We start from the raw sequence: 17969 nt of genomic DNA on the forward strand, positions 1-17969 counted from the left end.
GAAGTGTTATGCGGTTATACGGGAATCTTTTAGGTTCGAAGTTAGAAACGTGAAATTTCAGATATCGTCTTTTCAGACAAATACACGACAACGTGGACGGGTGCAAATTTCATATATGATAATGCGTAAGTTCATTCAAATTGGCCTACATTTTGGTATACTGGTTAGGTACATCGCAACTAATTTGGACACACTGCGTGCCAACATTTTGTCCTGCCGTGGAGTATGGTTGTGGTTATGCGTGAATTAGTGATGGTGATGTGGTAGATACATAGACCTTGGATTAAAATTTTGGGCTAGAACAGGGCTACAGTATCCCCTGCCTGTCGTACAAGACTAAAGGGGGACTTCTGGAGTTGCGGGTGGCTAGAATGGGAGCTGTAACCGCCCAGCCAGAGACCCTGAAAAGAACCACTGTATGTAAGGCCCCATATAACATGGACGGTCCTATGGAATAGTGTAAATAATCATTATTGTATCCTATATGAAACTTATATTTTAAAAAAAGTTTCATTACAGTCCACTAAATAGAGTTTTAGTGTATGTTTCTGAAGAAAGCTTGACCAATTTAGGTACAAAGTGACAAAAAAGAAGCTTTTATTAATTAAATATTAATGCTACTTTATCGTTAAAATTGTTAAAGGTACAAATTTACGATTACAGTTATTTGTATGTCATATTATATTCTTTTACGCGGGCGAAGCTGCGGGTTCTGCTAGTCATTATATAATCTGGGCATGAAATCTCTCTGTAATGCCATATTATTAATTTAAATGATTAGATTATACGTATGTGGTAAAAGTAAAGAATGTATCAGACACATAACAATAAAAATATAAGGACGAATAGATAATTGGTATATTTAATTGAATTTTTAATCATATATAGTAAAAAAATCGAAGTTATTAGTGTTTTGCGACTCCGACAAAAGAAATTCATACCTTAAAAAATCGATTCTCCCAACTCAAGACATCTTCCTATTAGATTTAATGCTAAAATGCCCGTACATACAATGGAAATAAAGTTGAATAGAATGATGACGAACGAGATCTGACGTGGTTCATAAATATTATTTGTACGCATCAATAATACTTAAATTAACCTGTTAGCTAGAACTTAGATGCTAACTAGTTTATAATCACGGGGAATACATGTTGGTAACCGTAGCGTACATCTCAAACTTAAAACCGACTTTATGGAATACCAATTTTATATACTTAACTATTTGGTCCCCTATTTGGTTAAGTTAATCTTCCCGCCCTTAGAACTTTCTTCCCGTAACAATACTTAATGCACACTGTACAATACCTATATTATTTTAAAATTTTGTTTAATTGAGGGTGTTACGCTGTTTGTCCACCAATCACCGATGCCGAGCCGATACCGATAATTAATGACGGCGCCGAAGTAGCGTACATACATTTACTATAGCAGCTTGTCCACCGAACGTCCGTCACCCGAGCACCGTCATCCCGGCCGCCGATATTCTGAGTAGATCGGCGTGACCGCCAGATCGGCACCGAGTTTTTGACGGGCCGATGTGCCAGCAATGTTAAACACATTGGAACTTGTCCATACACAGCCGTCACACGAGTGACAGTTGGAACAAAATAAACAAAACAAACTATCGCCGTCACGGCATATTTAAAATCGGGCCAAAATATTCTTGTTCTCGGTATCGGCTCGGTGATGGTGCAGTGGACAAACAGCCTTAAATCCCTTTGTGGTTCAACTCCGCCGGCACCAGTGCCACACCTTTTTCTACCTAATAACAGCAGTGTTAGGCGCTGCTGTGTTATAGTTTGAAGGGTGTGGTCAGGGAGACTTACTTTTCCAAGGCCTTACAACTTAGTCCTCAGGGGTGGCGCGCATCTGTGGCCGACCTGAGGTAGGAATCTAATCCTATCTGGGGTTAATTGCAGATTGCCATGAGCGGCAGTAGCAACATACCATCTGCACTGCATGCTCGTCTATTATACCAATATTATATAAAAATACCCTCTATCTGCAAATCTAACTCCGTTTTAACGTCTTTTACTATTATGCTTTATGTTATCTTCATCTTTTCCTAAATAGTTTTACTCTGCGTTAGTTATTTGTATGTTAAAATCTCATGATTTTTTAATTTGATTATTTAAAGTTTATTATCACTATCCTTAGGCAATGAAACCCAAAAAATGTCTTCAAAGTTGTATGAGTCACTCTGTTTATCTTTGGCATATTTAATAAGCATTTTCGTAACACGCAATAAATATCTACATATTTCACAGGATTAAATCTCAATGAGTGTTTTTTTTCCAAAAAGATTAAAATCGATAACACTAATCCATACCATTATCTGATTGTCAAGTGTGGAGGATAACGTAATCCAATCAAATAAGAAGTGAAGTGGCCAAGTTCAGCACTTTTATAAACTCGCATATATAATATTGAGATTTGAACCTCAAGAAAATAATATGAGTACAGAAATCTAATAACACTATAATGCTTTTTTAGAAGTTTAGGGCAAAAAGGGAAGCCTATTGCTAATCCTACGATGTCTAACCCTTTGTCACAGAGCTATTTCTATTAAACCGTAATAAATGGATGACTGCTAAAAAATAAATACAAATTTAAAATTAGCCACATTACAGCTACCGCTGCAAGCGAGGATTTACTGTTTTCATGTTGGTGACTGTCTTATTCATACTTTGTATGAAATTATATTACAATTTGGTATATTATTTCAAAATCTATCCCATAGATACAAAAAATAATCATAATCAGTTGGTCTTATTAATTTATTGGAAGATTAGACTTAGTTACATATTTTTCATGTGGAAATAAAAAGAAGCATACCTGAAATGCGATTATTTAATACAGCACATTTTACCGAACTTGGCCGCGTACACAACGCGTCCCCTGGATGATTGATGGTTTTTAATCCAATCCGGCAGATAACCGAATCATATAATTATGCACTGAAAAATTTTCTTAAGCACTCTTCAACATAAACATGAAGCTGTTGGTTTGTCTCTTTGCTGTGATTGCAGGTAAGCACATTTATTGTTCATTTTATTCACAATATAACTTTTAATCATATTATATTTATTAAGGGCATGTTTCACATGGAGCGACAGTACAAATAAACTACTTGGATATTATATATCGAGTAAAGATTTATATTAGGTAAATTAATATTTAAGTAGAGCAAAATAGCAAATAAATTGTCAGGATAATTTTAGTTAATCAATCCGTCAAATAATTGATTCATAACAACTTTACTCAAACATTGTAAAAGAGGTCGAAAGATTTATTACTTTTAGATTTGAGTAAATAAAATAAAGTGATAAAGGAAAGTTAACTTACTTTTTATTATTACAACAACATATTATATAATAATGGTACTACTCTACTTTATTTCTCCTCTCCCAGAGTCATTTTTGTACATTCAAATACTTTTTTACATGCTTTTATTTAACTTAGTTCGTATGTATACGAGGGTCAATTCTCTTGTAAGTGAACTTTAAACCAGTTCGCCCTAACCGATGTAGCTGAAATTTTGCTTACATGTTTATGCCTGATTAGTCGTTAGATAGATAGATAGATAGATATATTCTTTATCGCACACTTCAGTAGATCATTACAATAATACACAATTATGTAGGTTAATCGTATGCAATAGGCGGCCTTATCGCTAAGCAGCGATCTCTTCCAGACAACCTATGCATGGAAAAGGTAAGGAGGATAGTAAGGAAAGTGGGAAGTGTGTGTGAAGTTAGAGAAGGTATAGGAAACAAAATATAGTTAATATAGTACACCAACAGAAAAAAGAAAAAGAGAAAAAAATAGAAACAAACACAAACGCATAAAGCACATAAGATAATAAATATTGAGTGAGAGCGATCATAGTATATTTGACATACATGCAGATGACGACAGCGAGAACGAAGGTCATGGATATGAATATAATTTCATAACTTCCTTTTTAAATGTGTCAAGCGACTTAGCACGGCGTATGGAGAAGGGCAGTTTATTCCACAAGGAAACAGCAATAGTAGAAAAGGATTTTTTGAAGAAGGATGTAGTGTGAGAGGGACTTTGGAGAGAGAGATTAACGGAGGAGCGAAGACAGTGATCATGAATAAGGTGGAGGTACTGAAAACGATCTTTTAAATAGGAAGGAGCATTGGGGCTAAACAACACGCTGTATAGTGCAGAAAGTATATGCATATTCCGGCGAAGACGGATTGGAAGCCACTTGAGTTTAGTTCGATAATCGGATATGTGTTCATATTTGCGAATCCCAAATATGAAACGAATGCACAAGTTTTAAAGACGCTCAAGTTTATTAAGTTGCTCTTCAGTTAAACCAAGATAGCAAACATCGGCATAGTCGATAATGGGAAAGAGTAAGGATTTTGTTAACGCAATTTTAGTCGCCGTTGGGAGAAAATTACGAAGCCTTCTGAGCGAGCCCACCACGGAAAACATTTTCTTACTTACCTCATCAATTTGAGGTGCCCATGATAAGTGTTTGTCAAAGTATAAGCCGAGGTTCTTGACTTTATCGCTATATGGTATACGTAACCCATCAAAACTTACATTGAGATCAACTCTAGATAATAGGCGAGAACTACCTATTATAATAACCTGAGTTTTGCTAGGATTAACTTTAAGGCCACGCGCATCACTCCAAGCTAAAATACGAGCAAGATCATCATTTATCGAGTGGATGGTGTTAGGTAGATCTCCTAATGTAGTTTGCTGATATATTTGAAGATCATCTGCATAAAGATGGTAGAGAGAAGTTAAATTGAGACTTGCGGAGTTAATAAAGAGCGAAAAAAGAAGAGGGGACAACACGCCACCTTGCGGTACCCCGGCAAGTATATCAGACCAAGCAGATTGAGCATCCTGTACCTGAATACGCTGCCGGCGTCCCTGCAAGTAACTTTGAAACCAGCCTATCGCTGTCGGAGATATGTTGAACGAGCGGAGAATGGACAAAAGGACATCATGGTCCACAGTGCTGAAAGCACTGCTAAAATTCAAAAGCACTAACACTGTAAGCCGTTGATTATCCATGCCTCGGCGGATGTTATCCGTGATATGCAACAGGGCAGTAGTCGTACTATGACCAGGACGGAAACCAGATTGGAAGGGATTTAAAAGGTTATACTTGGATACGAAGCAACTAAGTTGTTGGTGTACGAGACGCTCAAGGACTTTGGATAGAAAAGGTAGGATGGATATAGGACGATCTTTAGTTAGTGATTAGTAGTTTAATGACATCATTCTGAATCCAATATGGTGGTAGCCCCAAGACAGCGGACCAATTACTTTTTATACCACCCCAAGATATGGATATCAAATTGTTTTATGAGAAGAATACGAAAAACACAATGCCTTGACTAAGAAGCCTGGTTTTAAAACTTTTCAAATATAATTTTATTACTGTTATTAATTTTACAGTGTGTGCTGGCAGTGCGATTCCCCCACCGCCAGGAGACAACTCTAACTATGTACATGGTGAGAGTCGTTACGTATGGGTGCCTGATGGCAATGATGGTATGACGCTCGTGGACCTCGAGGCCCCTGTCTCTGAGGAAGAAATAAGATCTGCCGAAAGAGCCGGCCAAAACAACAGATACTGGCTCTTCACCAGGTCCGTTTTTAAACTAGTTAAGTTATACTTAGATAGTTCAAAAAAGTCAGTAAGTCAGTAGTTCGGTTAAATTAAAAGGTATTTTGTTTTTTTTGGTAAACCATTTACTACGGATTACGGCCCTAGCGGATATGCTATACTTTTAGTATCGGTCATTAATACTAAGTATCGAGTACGCGAGTTTAAGCGACCCCATCGAGTACCTATTCAAAAGTAGTTCTGACCGGCGTTCAAAGGTGTGCAGGGCATAGTGTTTGATCTGCATCGAGCTTCCATCAAGCACTTAAATTGTTAATCGTCTATGTCTCACAATAACGATTAATATAAGTATGAACATTTACACCTTCACACCCCTACAAATCAGCAGCCAGTGGTGCGTTCGCCGCGATAAAACATCTATTTTTGCCGTGTGCAATATGTATTGCATGTGATTAATTTTTGTTTTTCATGCTTAACAGGCGCAATCCGAACAACCACCAGGAGCTCAGGATCAACAATCCCAACTCGGTGTTTGGCTCAAACTATATGCCCAATCGTCCAATCATGGTCCTCGTGCACGGATACAACAGCAAAGGAAAATCCGGCATGAACACACAAATCACATCCGCGTATCTCGCTGTAGCCGACGCTAACGTTATTGTTGTGGACTGGAGCGGCGCTGCGAGTGGCATCTACTCAACTTCTGTACGAGCTGTGCCCAGTGTGGGACAAGGCCTTGGTGATTTCTTGACTTGGCTCCTTAGGACCGCTGGAGGAAACTGGAACCAAATGCACCTGGTCGGCTACAGTCTCGGTGCTCACGTTGTAGGCAATGCGGGCCGCAGAACCGGAGGTCGTCCAGTTCGTATCACCGGTAAGTTTATTTTTATTGGAAAGATTTAGTTTTACAGTGACTACATGATATCTTTCATATTTCATTTAACCTTTTTAAGTTTCAAATCTGAATACATCCTTAATTTATTTTAGTTTAGGCTACGCAGATGGCCGTTTGATGCCTAATGATACGTAATCATAGCCTATTAAATTGCATCAACAGTTAGTCAATCCAAACATGCCAAGAATCCTACAAAATTGATAAAACACGCAGATTTCTAACTTTTAAATATACACAGGCATGGACCCAGCTGGCCCGCAGTGGGGCGGCAACTCCAACGCTTTGAACCGCAACGACGGTGTGTACGTGGAGTCCATCCACACCGACGGTGGTTGGTACGGGATCTTCGACCCGATCTCCAACGTTGATTTCTACCCCAACGGCGGCAGGCACGCCCAGCCCGGCTGCTGGGTCAACTCGTGCTCGCACGGACGTGCCCCTGATCTATTCGCGTCCAGTGTGAGGACAAACCACTTCGTCGGCAGGCAGTGCGCCAACCTCCAGCAGGTCCGCAACGACCAGTGCACTGGCAGCACCTTGCGGATGGGCAACAGCGACCTTAATAAGCGAGGGTGAGCTTTTCTTTTATACATCAATAGGTTAACACTACAATTAGTTGACGTAAACTGGCCGGGATCAAATACATAAGTAATGTTAGACATTGTGACATTACATCGTATGTCTGTATGTATGACCTAAATATATTCGAATTATATTAGGGATATCAACGTATAATTTCATCAGCATAATATATCAAGAAAGAAATATAGAAATACAGAATAATAAAACATAGTAAATACATATCGTATAGATTCTATACTTTTATGATAGTTAGAAAATGAAATATATCTAGACACGCGGTAGCGGATCAGCCAAGGTAACAAAAAAGGAGACATACATACATAGTACATACATTGCCGTATGGCAATTACAATAGCATGACAATCTGTTTTATAGTATTTGAATATATATTTTTTCCCGTTTCAGAAATGGACTCTTCAGATTAAACACCGGGCGAAGCTGGCCTTTCTAAAGGATGTGACATCACATTGACCAATGCGAAACAGAAACAAAAATGGAAATAAATGCAAAAATAAAATCAAATTTATAATCTGTTTCATTACATTCCTTGGTTTCTACAGTTATCAGAGATGTAGGTATTAAAATATTTCAGGATTAAGTTGCCTTCGTGTTGTCTGATACAAGGAATAATTGATTGGATAAGGAATTAGTTTAAGATATGATAATGTATAAATAAACCTTAGATAACTTAATAATATTTGGCAAAGGGAGATCTCCCGCCGGGCTAGGTGATCATGCCCGGGGAGCGGCCGTGCTCCGACAGTCTCAGTTCGGAGCTTGTATATATGCAAGATGTTTAGAAAACTTCGATAGTGATTCAGCAGCGCCATCTCTTGACGAGTAGCGGGAAGTCGCTACAAATATATTCATAAATTATTTTATTACATGATTTAGTAAAATCAAATCATTATCAATTATTAATAATGATTGCTGTTGTTAATTAGGATAATACCATTTAAATGCGTATATATTGGGATAGATGTCATTAAATGCAAACGATAGAATAGAAACATATACAATATGCATATTTATTATTAAATGAGCCTAGTGCTAATTTTGTGGTAATGTCTAGTTGCAATCATCACTTATACCGTTTACGTCGTGCACCATAGTATACTTAGTAGAAACCTGAAATCGATCATATATTAAGATAGCCTTATATCTAAGTCAACCGGCACTCAGTAAGCGCTGAACTGCTTCACACTTGAAATAAGTGTACTGGTGGTACATCCCTAGTCGAACCATATTTCTACCATCTGGTAATGTTCCACCGAGTTATATGTCTAGCGGAATAGATCGCAACGGTTTGCAAAATATACATAACACATGACATCAAAAGATAATGGCAATAATGCTATCGAGGAAGTTTTGCAAGAAAATGGGGTTTTCATAGTTGATTTGGGACGCATCATTTGGTGTACGGTACTTCCGTACGACGCACCATAATAAATTGAAATAATTAAAAATGTTGAGGAATTTAGTTATTAAAGATTATTTGCTAATTTCCATAACTGTTGTTTACGATAACACATACAATTTAATCGCCAATAGTGTTACCTAGTGAACCAATATGAATAGTTCCTACTTGTTATATGGCAATGACGTCACTGTAAATTAGATTGTGCGATACCGATATAAAATTATGGTTCTCAAAGAGAGCAACATTTTATTTTTACCGATGCTATGGCTGTATGCCATATTCAGTCCTTTAGATCTCAAATTATAAAGAATCATGACGTAAAGGGTAGCCTTATCATATCAGTATGATTATATAATATGATGGTAAAAATAAGTTCAGTAGAAGACGTCTGTGAATACAAATTGCACTTTGTAACTAAGTACTAGAATTTCCGTGTGACGTAACTCGTATAACGAGGTGACATCTTGAATTTATTCGCCTCTGCAGTTACTGTATACAGCGTGTGTTTTATCTACACAATACATATAAAGATTATACATATAAAGAGGAAAACTTTGTTTGTTTGGTGGTTGTAATGAACAGGCTCAACAACTACTGGATCGATTTTAAACATTCTTTCACCATTCGAAAGCTACATTATCCACGAGTAACATAGTCTATTTTTTTTATATGAAATATATTTGAGAAATAGATTTTGAGGCGGTACAAAGTTTGCCGGGCCAGCTAGTTAGAAGTATTTTACACAATATTTCGCACCAACTTTCTCATTGCCTGGGCCCGATTTAGCTATACATTTTGCCGCCCCTTATAATGAAAGCTTACTATAAATGGTGCCGTAACGTGGGAGTCTGTGCCCTTTGAGGCTAAAGAAGAATTTGTCGCCCTTTACAGAAATAAGAGAGGTTCTGGAATAATTGGATGAAAAGAAAATAACTCAGATACAATAAATTACAATAAATTAAAGAGTTGAATCGCAAACCGATTCAACTCTTTGTACCTCCCCATTGTAAAACTAAATTGGGATCAAACTCTCCTATTGCAAGACTGTCCATACTCTATAATAAGCGTAGTGAATCCACAGACATCGACATTAATAATATGTGTCTAGCTGCTTTTAGGAAGGCTGTATCTAAATTATAATTAGTGTTTCTATTTAATGTCTTATTTACTTGTACTATTTTTTTTTCTCTTTTTTGTGTTGTTTTAGTTTTTGGTTTATAAAGTTTGTTATTCTATTTTCATTACCACGTTTAGATCTGTATTGCATGTGATGTTTACCTCTAAGTGGTTGTACATTTATTGCTTGCATTGTAACTAGATTTAATTTAAAAATATGTATAATGTTACAACCGTTGGTGAACTTAATAAAATAAATAAATAAATAAATAAATTACGTACTTTTAGTTACGAGTACACTCTACGCTTTTTGATTTGATTATTTGATATAAAAAAAGTGAAAAATTACCACTAACCATTTCGGACATCTTCCAACACGTATTGCTAAATACGAATAAAATTACAAATGTTTATGTGTATTAAAATATTGGTAAAGGAAAAAATAATAAAGTTGATTAAATTATTTCATATTTTTAGTGCGTCCCCTTCATAGGTTCACAGTTTGACAAACACATGGAATATTTTTTTTAACAAAAGAATAGGTACTGCACCTATAAAAATTTTCTTTGTACATTTTACGTGGATTTCTCCATGCTATACAAGTTAAAAAACACCCTGTATACAGTTATAAATATAGAGCGGTGATAGTCTAGTCACTAGCTTGCACTAGGGCCTAGTTATATGAACTTCGGCTTATCATACAAGCCTAGGTTCGAATACCATATGAATTCGCATGCGGTGAAATGTACTCGTACGTACTCGTGCGTAACTCATTCCCGATTTCCATCTTTTAAATAACCAATTTTGATACTATCAAATTTACTAACAAAATTACAATTATGTATTTAAAAAATAAACAATGCAAACGTTTTCGTGGGCTCCGGGCGTCAAGTAGATCATTATAATTTGCAAATCGGCATCGTTAGTAGGGTTGCCAGATACGTGCATATAACTTTCGAGACATAAATTTATTGTTACTGTTACCATGTGACCATTCTTACACACATATGCATACAATTTACTTGAATATGTTTATATATGAATTGTTATAATTTGTAATATTTTGCTATTTGAAATAATAATGCTTGCTATTTACAATGATAATAATCCTGCAATAAAATTTACTTAACTAAATAGGTGCAAAATTCCAGGACTATCCCAAATATCCCAGACATCTGGCAACCCTAATCGATAGTGAAGTGGGCAAGCGTTGAAACGCATCGGAACTATCGATCGGCTACCCACGAGATAGCATCTCGTTGCAAGGCTTCCTTTGTTCACGCCTGATTTATTTCCTTCTTTGTTTATTTCACCTTCTTGTCCCTTCTGTTCTTTATTTATATTAATAGAGAATAACTCAAAGGTGTGCATTATGCAATGAGTATGTATTAAATTGTAAGGTCTAGTTATAATCAGCCGGTACACCTACCTAGGTATAGTAAAACTGCTAGTCCGCTCTGAATATAGAAATGAATCGCGTCGCCATAGCAGATTGTATGACAACCTGCTCGCAACAACTTAGAACGGACTAGCAGTTTGGCGTGGACTATACTACAAACGTAATAATTACGACTTACTATAAGTATACATGTAACACAGACTAATGTTTTTCGGTATTACAAAAAGGATCGAACAGGAATATCAGAATCTTGCTTTCACTCTGCTTAAAAATCACAAGCGAAATTACATAGATTTATCGGTGCGATATGAGTAATAGAGCCCGAAACAATTGTCACGGTTCTACGACACACTAATCAATCAAATTTTATTATGTAACGGGTACTCACGATATGCGTTTTTTTTTACATAATAAAATGTCTCAATTCCGCGATAATTTTAGTCTAAAATCATAAATCAATCTAATGTGTAAATTAACATCGACCCTAAACAATGACAACAGTTGCGGTTGTTTCATTATTACCATGCTCAGTCAGCATTATAATGGTTGCGTATTATAATGGTTGGACGACCCGCGTGGCGGAGCGGTCACCATACCGGTCTGACACGCAGAGGGTCCCGGGTTCGATCCCCGGCCAGACGGATATCTAAATGATGAATTTAGATTTCTGTTTCTGGGTCTGGGTGTTTGTGTATTTGTCTATGTGTGTGTCCATGGCACCCACGATACAGGGAATCTTAGTGTGGGGCTGTGAGTGTAGAAAGCGTTTGTTTGTTTGTTCGTTTGTTTGCGTATGGTTCAATTTGTTCCATACAAATTAAAAATACAGACTAATATATAAACGTTGTTCATGCCTATAATTGGCACTCATACGAACCTTATAATTATTAATACTACTATAGTGTACTTCTAAGTACTATATAATGTATTGTGTGTTGCTGTTGGCATGTAAATAAATAAATAAATAAAATTGAAAATTAGACGAGCTTACCTGTAAGCGAAGTCTGATTATAATTTTATTTCATGGTGATCTGAAATATAATTGAGAATTACTATGTAGTATCCTTCTTCCCACTCGTCGGCATCGCGATTGTTTAGCCTTTAAAAACAAAAAAGTTTTAAGACCTCTGACACTGCGTATGACAGTGACACTATATTGACAGCTACCTCACTTAATTTAGAGTCTATCATTTCCAACTTAGTCTCCTTGATAATATGCATGCTGTCTATATCTAGGAGACTCTTTTGTTCTTATTGTTGCAGTATGGGTTTTGATTTTGGGAGGGTGGGTAATTATATTTCAGATCACCATTCATAAAATTATAATCAGACTTCGCTTACAGGTAAGCTCGTCTAATTTTCAATTTTATTTCATGGTGATCTGAAATATAATTGAGAATTACTATGTAGATGTTTAGAGACAACTGCAACAATGGAACATGTAATTAAATTAAAGATTTATTACCATACATATATATTATTATATGGATTTAATTACATTGCTGAATATTTATTCGTTCTGCATCATATGGATGAGATGTTGTGAAATCCATAGTGCTTAGTGAGATTTATTCTCAATAATAAAATATATATACAAAATATATATAAAAATACAACATGAAAATATCATATTAATAAGAAATTTTTCTCTTAATTAGGTATAATTATAAAATATACATAATAATTAGGATTGCTAACTGAATATTTACTCTTACTGTATAATATGGATGAAATGTTCTGAAACACATAGTACTAAGTGAGATTCCCTCTGAATTAGATGAAATAATATTCAGTGCAATAATAATGCAATATTTTTCTCTAAATATATTATTACTAAAATTGGCCAACAATAATAATAATAGTAATATTGCAATTTAGTCAGTATTAATGATTATTCAATTCAAGCTTTTGCACCTTGCAAAAAATAAATACATACAAGGTCGAAAATATGTTTTCTACCCTCCAAAGTATGTCATAATTATGTGTAGAATTAATTGCTTGGTCAATTTTATTGACACAAATAATACTATTTCCTTTGCTATGTAGCAATATATGTATAAATATGTTTCATATGTGATGTGCATTATATAATAATGTACTTTTATATAATACTATACTTATATGAACCAGTAGGTACAATGTATGTATTCCAATATTATTAAAATAGGAAGCCATCCCATGTTGAATATTTAGGAATTAATACCATTATTTATTGACAAATTATTATTGGGTATTTGATTTGATCTTGGGATGATGTATGCCCCATGTGAGATAAGTTTATATTTTATGTTGTAGGTATACCCGGTATAATATTGGGTGTTATACCTACTTTGTTTCTTTATATTAGTGTGCATGTTCAAGAGGGACATGATCATTCTTAGATCAATGAAACATTTTAGTTTTATATGACTTCCTGTTTTTGTAGGTATGTATCGGATTTGCAAAAGTTACTTATACTTTTTGCTGTACCATGCTTATGCATGCCCTCTGTAAAGTTACATATCTATATGGTTGGTTGGAAAGCTTATTATGCGTTTCCTTTTGTAATCCAATCTGACTTTCGATCTAACATCTTTTCCTAAAAATGTGTGTAACTATCAGTTATGTGTATGTATAAGTTGATATCAGTTTTCATAACAGTATTTATGTATATGATTATTTCAAACCCCATTCATGACTAGACCAGAAAAGCTTATCTTTACTCAAAAGTATTTGTGCTGAGCATTTCCTGGATTAATTCAGTTTTAACAAGTCAAATATTTTATAATTTCCATGGGGTTCTGGCTTACTTAGCCTGTAATGATTACTAACACTACAGGTTCTAGTTACAGCTCTGCCAGTGATAAATTATAAAGTTATTACCCACAGTTTTCTCCATCTTAATTCTTTAAGAAAAGGAAATTAGATAAATCTTCTATATATAATAATTATTTATATATATAATATAGTTTTCTTTGTTCCAGGTAAGATGTCTGCCATGTGTGTCCTATATAGTAATGTTAGAGTCCTATATAGTAACGTTCATCACACATACCCCTAAGGAATTCCTATTAATTCTAGGGATGCTAGATTTACATTTGAGAATTGATTGGACATGCAGCTTACTTTCTTTGTTTTATGTTTTATAAGAGCATCTAGGTATACACACTAGGCATAAAAGACCCAAAGAAGATATCATATTAATGGCTGGCCATTCACATGATATAATAATATTGTTATTACTTTATATTACCATGGTGGACATTATTAAATTTAATTATGAAATGATAACAATTTCAGTTTTAGTGTAACTAACATAGACATTATAAAGACTTAAGTGCAATAGCAATTCTCATATTATGCTTGTCTTTATTCCAGGGTTAATGGGCTGCTGTGTTATTTGTTGACCTGATGACTGGTGTATAAATGTATGATGCATGTTTCTATATAAACCCGGTGTTGCTAAAGGAAATGTTTAAGCAACAATATAAATAATATATTATTATTTGATTGCATTTTGTAATGCTGGGAGCACCAGGCTTCTGTTGTGAAACATTACATAGGTACTACCAATCTTTAGTCAATTTTTTCATGATGATCAACCTCATATTTTAAGCAGTTATGTACAGTAAAAGTGAAAAATATGTGCAGATATTTAATAATTAACCATATGTTTGTGGACTGAACTTCCAAACCTTTAATTATTACTGTATTTATTCCTATTGAGTCACTGAAAGATAAGTGTAACGAAATCCAAAATGTTAATTTTGTATAAATTCTCACATTTGTACATAAAGTTCACTCTTGACATTCACATATTTGCATTTATGTCACATATGCCACATAACTAAGTAATACTAAACAAGGTTTTTGAATTATTTACAAGTATGGACATTTATTATTTAGCACATTTGTATTGTTATAGTATTGCAGGTATTGTTATAGTACCTGGCCTTAGAATAAATCATAAAGGTATTTGTGTCCAAAGACAACTCCAGACTTCTGGATTGATTTTATCACTGTAAACCAGTGTATTAAATAGATAATTTAAAAACTTCAATTCAAGTTACATCTATATATAATAGAGTTATATAATATTATGTAAGCTCAATGACTTTAAGTAGGTACTCTGTACCAGTAGTTAAGTGATGCATTATAGTTCTGATTGTACTCCTTGATACAAATCTCCTCAGAGTTATACCTTAATAATACGAGTATTTCCTGAAATCCGCAATATCTTGAAATACACCTAATCTGGATGTTAGGATATTCATATATACCTAGCCCAAAAGATATCAAATCAAACAGCTTTATATAGCTGGTAACTGATTAACTTTTATTATACATAATTTGTATATATGTGAGTAAGAGGTACTACAATATAACCCATGTAATATTGTTTACTTTGAGCCATGTATAGGTACCTGTTATTTGCTTATAAAACAGCTGAAATTGAGTAGGAACTATAGAGTATCCATAACAAATCAATGAACTCTGCTCGATTGTGTTGAGGTATTAACACAGAATGCTACTATCAAAGCTAGGACTTCAGACGCTGGATCCAATATATGGGATACTTATAGTATTCTTTCTTCATGTGACTAAAAATATATTGGACAGATATGTGTCAGTATCAATAAGCCGGAGTCTTGTTTGCTTAATCATTGTCCTCCTGAGGTGGTTCTTTTGAGAGAACATGCCTTCTGTTCTATATCAGGTTAACATGAAACAGTTGTCATGTATATACACCAGTGTGTATGTGATAATGTGAAGAGCACATCTATTACCATTTGAGATCGAGCATTGGATTAACTAGTATACAAAAATAATTTTGTCATCAATGTTGTAAGATTTTTATCTTGACGCCATATATTAAATTTTAATATCATATAACATAATTGATTTGTGTGGAACAACCAATCTCAACCAATTTAAAATTGGCAACGGGGTGCTGCATAAAACATTTATGTCACAAATGTCTATTTTAGACATTGTTTTCTGATAAGATAGCTAGTCTTCTATAATTTGTAATGCAGCTAAGTGAGTTTCAATGTCTTCAGTATGATTCCGTTACATGAACTCATGAGCATCATGCTGTGCAGTGAATCCTGATAAGATTCTTATATGCACGGGGTTATATTTGTTTTGGGTTAGCGCACCAGCAATGTGATGATTCCTATTTTCTGTTCTCCACCATGTATTACATATATTTTTATTGTGTGTATCGTGGTGGAGCATAGATGACCTATTATGACCTTTATAGGTAGCACTAGTTAAAGTATTATTCTGAGAAGAGCATCAAAATGTACCAGGTTGATTTCCTCAGTTCTCATTGGAATCTGTCATTCATCCAGTTGCTTCACACATACCTCCCAATTTTAGAGAACTCTGATGATATTATTGTATTCACTCGTTGTCCCAGTATGTTGACATAATATTTTCCATTTCTGTTAGGACACTGTTTTGTCATATAGTTACAAATATGTTTTGCTATTTGCAATAACTCCATGAATGATTCCTGAAATTATAGCTGGTTCTGAAAATTATTTTGTCAGAGTTGGTATAACAGGGTTGGCATAACCTTGTGTTGTAGCAGCTCTAGCTTGGTGCTTATAAATCATTCATGCTTTATACTGTGTATTGTTAGTGCAATAGCTAGTGATGGAAGCATTCAAGCCATTTGCCACATATAAATGTTAGCGCAGGTATCTCGTACTCAATGGCGAATGAGTGAAACTTTTAGTGTCAACAAAGTAACACTTGGAGTATCTCGTACTCGACGGTTCTGATGCTTTGTATATTCGACCACTTGCCACATAGAAATGTTAGCGCGAGTATCTCGTACTCAATGGCGAATGAGTGAAACGTTTAGTGTCAACAAAGTAACACTTGGAGTATCTCGTACTCGACGGTTCTGATGCTTTGTATATTCGACCACTTGCCACATAGAAATGTTAGCGCGAGTATCTCGTACTCAATGGCGAATGAGTGAACCGTTTAGTGTCAACAAAGTAAAGCTAGGAGTATCTCGTACTCGACGGTTGTGACTCTTTGAATATTCGAACATTTGTCACATATAAATGTTAGGGCCAGCATCTCGTGCTTAATGGTGAACATGGGAACCATTTAGTGTCGACAAAGCGACGCCACGAGTATCTCGTACTCGGGTGGGTGGTACTCGTGGCTCGGGTGCATTTTATATTTGGACCATTAATTGCTAAATTATATGCATAAAAATGCAAGCATCTTACGGTTAATGGCGAATATGAGCACCGTTTGGTGTCTGTAACGTGCAAGAGCGAGATTGGCGTGCGTCAATAGTTTTGAAGTTGTAGATACGAGAAAGTTTTTCAAACAATATAGTTTCTTTCTAAGCATATGTTAGTTATTTAGGCATTTTTATAGTTGTGCACACATAACTGTAAAAAATGAAAACATTATTTTCTTACATACCTGGTAAGTGATTTGTACATAACCTATGAACCGGTGATCCAATCCGAGGAATTGCTTCGTAAATTCTTGCTACTGCGACCACAACTACGCGGACGTGATTCTTCATTCCTAGTTTCCATTTTTTCACTAGTTTTGCTTCACTATACACGTTTAACAAAACTTTGAAAAAATAATATCACGATGCCTTGGAAGCGCGAAAAAGAAGTGAGGTAGCTGTCAATATAGTGTCACTGTCATACGCAGTGTCAGAGGTCTTAAAACTTTTTTGTTTTTAAAGGCTAAACAATCGCGATGCCGACGAGTGGGAAGAAGGATACTACATAGTAATTCTCAATTATATTTCAGATCACCATGAAATAAAAATAAACTTAGAATAAAAACTTATGAATCATTTAATTATTTATAAATACAATTATCTCTTGCTTTAACAATGAACGAAAACATCGTCAGGAAACATGCACACCTGTGAGATCTATAAAAAAATAGTTCTCAAAGGTAT

General features: G+C 35.1%; 2 protein-coding genes across 5 annotated transcripts in view; one reads left to right on the forward strand and one right to left on the reverse strand.

Moving 5' to 3' along the window:
- Positions 1–17969, reverse strand: part of LOC140756506 (sodium- and chloride-dependent transporter XTRP3) — a 147499-nt gene that overhangs the window by 125705 nt on the left and 3825 nt on the right. The gene's annotated exons all lie outside the window — the stretch shown is intronic.
- Positions 2996–7610, forward strand: LOC140756464 (pancreatic triacylglycerol lipase-like). The gene is made up of 5 exons (XM_073091979.1): positions 2996–3032; positions 5455–5647; positions 6106–6500; positions 6760–7093; positions 7509–7610. The coding sequence occupies exons 1-5, from the start codon at positions 2996–2998 to the stop codon at positions 7552–7554; spliced, it is 1005 nt and encodes a 334-aa protein (XP_072948080.1). The 3' UTR covers positions 7555–7610.

The sequence above is a fragment of the Epargyreus clarus genome, unplaced genomic scaffold (genome assembly GCF_041222505.1).
Source record: "Epargyreus clarus isolate Ecla_fem2 unplaced genomic scaffold, WU_Ecla_fem_2.2 ptg000035l, whole genome shotgun sequence".
NCBI classification, from domain to species: domain Eukaryota; kingdom Metazoa; phylum Arthropoda; class Insecta; order Lepidoptera; family Hesperiidae; genus Epargyreus; species Epargyreus clarus.